General features: G+C 42.0%; 1 protein-coding gene across 1 annotated transcript in view; it reads right to left on the bottom strand.

Moving 5' to 3' along the window:
* Window positions 1–3,334, bottom strand: part of CTNNBIP1 (catenin beta interacting protein 1) — a 49,639-nt gene extending 46,305 nt beyond the window's left edge. Inside the window, exons 1-2 of the mRNA XM_019511769.1 lie at window positions 3,245–3,334; window positions 700–821 (exon numbers count right to left, since the gene is read on the bottom strand). Of these exons, the coding sequence (XP_019367314.1) occupies window positions 700–795 (96 nt within the window). The 5' untranslated portion in view covers window positions 796–821; window positions 3,245–3,334. The remainder of the gene's footprint in view (window positions 1–699; window positions 822–3,244) is intronic.
* Window positions 3,335–7,477: the final 4,143 nt, after the last annotated feature.

The following is a 7,477-nucleotide window of genomic DNA, read 5'->3' as shown; positions in this document are numbered from 1 at the left end:
CTGGGGGACTGCACTGCCCACCCCCTCCCAGGTCGACATCAACCCGTCCACCACCACCCTCTGGGTGCGCCCCTGGAGCCAGTTTGCCACCCATATGACCGTGCATTCATCAATGCTGCAGTCCCTCAGCTTGCCCACCAGAACTGGGTGGGACACTGCGTCGAAGGCCTTCTGGAAGTCCAAGACGACGACATGGACTTCCTCCTTCACATCTAAAGCTTTTTGTTACCTGGCCATAGAAAGAGACCAGGTTAGTCAGGCAGGATTGGCCTGGCACGAACCCGTGTTGGTTACCCCTCAATATCACTTCCCCTGCAGGGCTCTAACAAATGTGGCCCTTGATAATTTTTTCAAAGACCTTCCCCAGGATAGAAGTGAGACTGACTGGCCTGTAGTTGCTGGAGTCCAAGGCAAATTTTCAGGGCTGCCATTAAAATAGTATTTTGACTTTGAACTTTCTCCACCAGACCACACAACCCCTCCCCTACAGCCCTCGAGACAACCAGTAGGAGCATCCCAGTTTTTTCCAATTCCATGACAAGATGGTAGAAGGCCCAGGTCAAAGAATCAGAAAAAAGCAGCGCTGGAAGGGACCTCAGGAAATCATCTAGTCTAACCCCCCTGCTCAAGGCAAGATCCTCACCTAAACCATCCCAGACAAGATGTGATATCTGGTCTCAAGAAATTCATGATACTTACATTTGATCCCATCTTCCTAAGCATGAGTAGAACTCTCACTTTCTGTTGAATGTACATCTCCTCCGGACTCTTCCCGGGGACACCCTCACGGTTCATTACCCTCCTGCCAGCTCCCGAGACTCCTGAGGATAGAACAGGACCAGAATCAAATGATGTGATCGTTTAGAAGAGCTTAGGTATGCATAACTTGAAAAGTCTATTTCCATAGCAACCTATTTTCTACCAAAAGGACGCACTTCTCAATTCAGATGGCTCAGGATACTTCGGGTCTTCCTGTTGGCAGGCAGAAAGGAGTCTTTGCCCTACTTCACTTTGCGAAAACCAAACCAAAAACAATGCATTTGGAAACTAAACCCATCACCAACCTGGCAGTTTGAGCCAGTTGGACTTACTCCATTCAAGCTGGTTAAGGAAGGGCATAGAGCAGCCATGCTGCAGGCCATGCTGTGTCCTTCACAGCAGATGTGGGATTAAATTATATGGACAAAGATCATGAATGAGAAAGGCTTATTCTGACTGCAAAAAGCAAGGTTCAATTCTGCACGATTCTAAGTATCTTTCATCTCTTATTCTCTTTAAAGAGAAGCAAGAGTGCTTCAAACAGAAGAGCAGACTCTTGGTCACATCACTTTTAGTTCAACTAATTTCTCTTATGACATGAAGTTTATGAGAAGAGGGAAGAATTCCAAGAAGGAAGTGAAAGGATTCTCTCAACAGTAACCAATTTAATTCCACCAGCCCATGGATTTTTTTCTTTTGTAACAATCACATCAAAGGTGGAAAATAGCTGGAGCATGTGTATTAGCCAACTTTACTTAGCCTTATGGTCCAGCGCAGTTCTAATGAAATTTGGTTTCCCAAATTTTGTCCCGTCATTCGTGTTCTAACTTGACAATTTATAAAAAGGAATGGAGTATCTTTTTCAAACTGACGCGTCACATTTTTTGTGGGATAGGGAACTGTATATTTCAGCACCTTTTTCCTTATGACTTGATTAAGTTTTCTACCAGGAGTAAAGTATACTAGAAATGAAGACATGGGAAGGGGGTGATGTCTCCAAATGTCACCTCTCACAGTAACACCAACTTTGTTGCAGAAATGCATGGTCATGGCTTAAATACCATAAATCTGACCCTTACCAAGCAACAGGATAATTTTTCAACTACAGTCCTCAATTATTAATAAACACATTCTGCACACCAGTTTATTCAGAGTCAATGAAAGTAAGTTCTTAACGTCAAATTCAGAAAGTAAAGATGGTTCCTACAATATGCTCATCAAATCTATTTTGGGTGTCAGGTGTTCCTTTGTAATTGCAAACCATGAATGGTCAAATGAGATATTTCAGTGGAGAGAAAAAAATCTTCCAACAATAAAGAACAGTTGACTTCCCCACAAAAGTTACCAAATGTGGATGGTTTAAAATTGGAGATGTTACATGAATTATCTACCAGGAGGTGGCACTATATGAAAATATCCAGAGAGAAATACCACTTCTGCCCCACTCTAACCTAGAGAAATCCTACACATTTACAAGTTATCTAACTGTAGAAGGGAGGGAACCCATCTTCACTTTCTTTGTCATCAGAGAAAAGTCAGAAAATAGACAAGAACAAACAAACGGGAATAGATGGCGAGAAAGACAACAATGAAGAGAAGGAAGGCTAACAGAAAAGGACAAACAAAGCACAAACATTAAGCACTAAAACTAGAAAATGGTAAGGACAACAAATTCAATTGCTTGGTCTTTCAGTGGAGTGACTAAGTTGGTTTAACATCCAGGATGGAAAAAGTAAAAGGAGAACACTTCCCCACACCTGGAGATTAGGTTTCCCCTTGAAAAAGAAGTGATGGTGTGGCAACAAGGAATAATAAAGCACCCCAACTTTTTTTAAAGACTCAGTATTAAAGGGCACACAATCTATCAGTGAAATCTGCAAGATTTATTCTTCACCTGAGAAGCCAATTAACCCCTTCCTGTAGAGTATGTTACTCAGCCCTCCCTAAAAAGTTGGACAAACACTAAATTTAAAGAGCAATACAAATGATTAAAGGGAAATAAAAGCCACAAGCAAAACCTGGCTCAGCAACTTGTAAGAAGGGGAAGGAATGCCAGAACCTAGCAACCATTTTCCCAAAGGGAAGACTGAAACTGCTTAAAACAAGAAGGTATATTGGAGATGGGTGAAATGAAGAAGGAAAAAATCAAGAAAGCAATCCCTTAACAGTGTGATCAATTGGGTCATGGTAAGACTAAGGGGGTGAAAACAGAGAGAGAGAACCATTCACATCCCTAGCCCACACCTTATGTTAAAGTACTCCACACTGTATAACATTCCCAGGAAGAATCATTCATACAAACACTAGCAACTATCTTCTTTGCTTTATATATGGCAAGAAAGTTAGTGGCAATGCTAGTAGTTAACCTACCTGCTTTACAGAGAGATCTTAGCCCTAAAGAAATTAGATGGAATAAATGCAAGTGATATTTTGGAATTGGTGGGAAAAAAATGTATACTTTCAGGAGAGTTTCTTCTCTACTTACCTGCTTCTAAAAACCACACAAGATCAGATAATCCAGGTACTCAGTCTCGATTAATAATCACAGGCTGGAAACAAATGCAGAGAAACTGCCCTGTGAGGGAAGCACAGGCAAAATATTAGAAAACAAATACAAACTGAAAAATAAAAGACTACCTATATTTATTTTTTTAAATCAAAGTCTGTTTTACAGTACTGTTTTCAGCTAGTTTGGTACAACTGAAAACTTTATACAGTACTCTTTGTGTACTTCAACAAGTGAATTTTTATGAATAAGAATGAATCACTTATTCATCCACTAACTTAGAAAACCCACCTATCAATGTCCAAGTATTGGAGCTTGGAGTGCACTCAAACCCTGCATTCTTTGGTGGGGGTAAGGACGACCAACATAAAACCCGTCTCTTTGAGCAAACCAATTTAAGTAGCAGCAAAGTAGCCTGGTATATTTTTTCCTCCAGGTCAGTTCACCTTTTGAAGAATTCAAAAAAAGAAGGAAGGGGTAGAAAAACATGGTACTTTCAGGCCAAAATTATGTTTTTCAGTTATGTATACTGCATCTCAATACAGTCATTATGAGCATGTCACTCGAATGATTAGCCAAAAGAGTCTTCTCCACCTTTTGTATGGTGCAGAGCATTTTGCACAGACATTGATAGTTACACAATGGCTACATTATTGAAAAAAAACAAAGACATGGCGTCTATTTTACAATTGCCATTGGGAAACAGAGGTTGAATAAAGAATTAAACTCTCCTACCATTTCTGATCAAGAAAGTTCAAACAAAGGAAATGAAGGGTCAACAAACCTTTTACCATGATGGATACAATGGCATGATCATCAGCAGCTTTGGACAGCCCCAAAAATCAGAACTTAAACCATTACCATAGAAACTGCCACATTCAAAATGTAAAACCTTTGATTAGAAATTATTTGGACGCATGTGAACCATACAATGAAACAAACCCTTGGTATAGAGGCCAGGCACCCTGTTTAAGTTTGGAGATATGCGCTTGTCCTTTCCAATCAGAAGGCGAAGGCAGAAGTTAAGTAACTCCCAGTTTCTCTTTTCCTCTCATAGTCAACACTTCTGCACCATTGTATGAACCTACTGATGCCAGGACAAGCCCCAAACTGGAGTAGCCAAGTCCTCCACAACTATCCCTACACCAGTGGTTCTCAACCTTTTTAGATGCACCCCTTGACAGACCTGAAAAATGTCAGCTCTTAAGTTTCCATTTGATTTTTTGACTACAGAAAAAATAGCAGAGCAATTCTTGCGTTGCAAAGAACTCAGGAAGAACAGGTCAGAATGCTTTTAACACTATGGATTCCTATATGAAATCTGTGGGTTTATCTTGTTAATCATGTTCACAGTGCTTTAACCTTACTAAACACACGTGTTGAGAAATTGGGCCCCTAAACCAGTGGTTTTCAACTTGCCATGCGTGGACCACTATGTCTAAGGGGTCTGCAAAAGATGACCCTGATCAATCAAAAAAAGTTTGTGAAAACCCACACTTACAATTCAAAGGGGTCCACACCTCCATTTGAAATATTTTAGGGGTCTGCAAATTAAAAAGGTTGAAAACCACTACTCTAAACCACTGGTATCTGGAACTGCACATAGCAACGAAAAACTTCACCCACAGTATTCTACAATTGGCCCCTACCAAAGGAGGGAAGTAATATCAATTGTTTAAGGGAGATTCATTTCACCGCTCTAAAGGAAAGTTATGAAAGGACTTCAAGCCTTACCTTTCTCCTTCACTAATTAGTTCCCACTGTTTTTACCCTCTAAATATGCAATACCGCCCTAAGACAGATCATCTACACCATTGATAACGGGACCATTTACAGTAACTAACTGCTCTTTTCATTTCTACAGACTTCAAAAGACACCCCCCAAGTGTTCACACACACACAAACACACACGTACGTGTACATGCACAAGAACTCCTTCCTTCAAAAGACACATTAAAGCACGGGAACTAACCACTTCTGAAGAGCATTCATTTTTATTAACGATATATTCACACTTAAAACTCAAAGGATTTCCAGAAAACTAAATTATGGAAATCTACATATCCATTTATGCCACCTCCATCACCAAACCAGTTCTCTAAGAAGCCAGGAGAAAGGGCACAAATCAAGGTTTGCTTGGCACTGTACCTAAAGTCTCAAATCCTTAATCACTTCAGCTGCAGATTGAAACCTAGGCTACCTGCCTTAAATTAGCACGTAATTATTTAGAGTCAAACCATGGAGAGTCCCATCTCCAGAACAAGCTCTAAAACAAGTATATCAGCTGAAGCCAGAAGCGGCCGAGCTGTGGAAACAGTGCAACACTGGTCCGTCTCACGTTGCTGTCCCAGCAAGACGCAGCCTTCCTGAATGCCATTGGTTCATATACCGCCTTCTTAAATTGTCAGCGCACGAACAGATAGAACGTCAAGATGACACAGTACCAGAGTTTGGAAGCCCCTGACTTTAAGCACAAGACAAATGCAAGACAAGAGAAATCAATCAGCATTTTTTGCTAAGGATACTGGATGAATGCAAAAGGGGAAAAACTAGAGAATTAATTTCCCTCTCTCAAGGGAAGGAGGAAACTAAGTTCAAAGAGATCCAGCACCTAATCCAAAGCCATACAACCTGTCAGTGGCAAAGCCAGGAACAGACCCCAGATGCCCCGACTAATTTCTTGCTCTGATCACTAGACCATGCTTCATCCTAGATTTTTTTTTTTTTAAAGAAAATCTAAGAATCTTCAATGTTCCTCTTTAATGGACCTTAAGAAACACAATCTAAAAATAGCCTGCAACACGATATTATGGGGTGGGAGGGAAGATGACGACTAAGGTCCAAAATGCAAGAGAGCTTAGGCAAGACAGCTGAGGAACAGCTGAGCCACCACCAGAGCAGGAGTGTTGCTCACCATCTTAAATGTTCCAGTAGATCCATCTGCTACACAATGATCCAGCCCCAGGGGCATTCTTGAGGTTGGTTATAATAGGCAACTGTTGATCCTCTGGATCATGGTCTATACATAAGAGGTCTACAAACCAAGACCTTCAGCACATACACCTTGGCACGAGTACTGAGTGGAGGCTGCCCTAGACCTACCATCCCCCCTTTAGACCACAGAGTCCGAAGGCCAGACGGAGGAGAGACGTTCAGTGCCTTGATGGCTGTGGCTTCTGCTAAAGAGCAATAGATTAAAAGCTGCTGCTGACTCCATAATGCCTCAGGTTGTTTTTCTGTTGGGGTGACATCTCTTAGCCTTATTCCAACCAAGGAATACCAATAAGGCAGTGGGGACTCAAGTTTTGAGGCACCGTATACCTGCCTTGCTCCGGAGGTTGCAACATTGTGGTATTTTATAGGAACTATCCTGCTATGAGTAGCCCCACCACGTTGCCACCAAGCCCTCCAGACGGATGCAATTTTAAGTCATACCCAGGACCATCCAAGTAAATACAGTATTATTAAAAAAAATTATATAGATATAGGTATCTATCCATCTATATCTATGCACACAACCCCTTCAGTGTCCCTGCAGGTCCCAACCTTGACATTTATTTCAGTGTTTTCCACTTCAACAGGCAGTTTGGAAGCACACATTATGACAAACATCAGCTACAAAGTACCAAAACCAGAAAAATTAGCAAACTGCATAGCATTCAAAAGGTTAGGTTATCAAAGGTAATTCTTAGTCTAGGGCAGGGGTTGTCAACTGGGGGTACGCATACCCCTGGGGGTACTTGGGGCAGCCCCAGGGGCTACATGTGGCAGCACGGGGAAGCAGTGGAGTGGTGAATGGTGGCAGCATGCAAGCTACCCGCCCCTGCCATTCACAACTCGGCACTGCCGGCTTCGCGTCCAGCTGGTCATAAGCATCCTTCCCCCCAAGTCTGGAAGGGGGTACACTCTTTATATAAGGTTGAAAACCCCTGGTCTAAGGAAACCTAGTTCCCAGCAGATTTCCAAGCAGATCAACGTCCTTATACCTATTTCAGACAAGAAAAATCTGATGAACAAAATACTGAAATTACTTGGTGCAAGGTCACTCAGCGGACAAGTATCAGACCCAAGAACAGAAACTACACCTTCAAAGTCCCAATCCAAGTGCTCTATACCAGCGGTGATCAAACTTTTTGGCTCGTGGTCTGGATGAGCCCAATCCCTCCACGGGCCAGAGCCAGCGGTGTGCTGAGTGGGGCACCCTGGCCCCAA

Source organism: Gavialis gangeticus, unplaced genomic scaffold (genome assembly GCF_001723915.1).
Source record: "Gavialis gangeticus isolate Ggan-Ray unplaced genomic scaffold, GavGan_comp1, whole genome shotgun sequence".
Lineage (NCBI taxonomy): Eukaryota > Metazoa > Chordata > Crocodylia > Gavialidae > Gavialis > Gavialis gangeticus.
The sequence above is the reverse complement of the archived record's forward strand: the minus strand, read 5'-3'. Positions and strand labels throughout refer to the sequence as shown.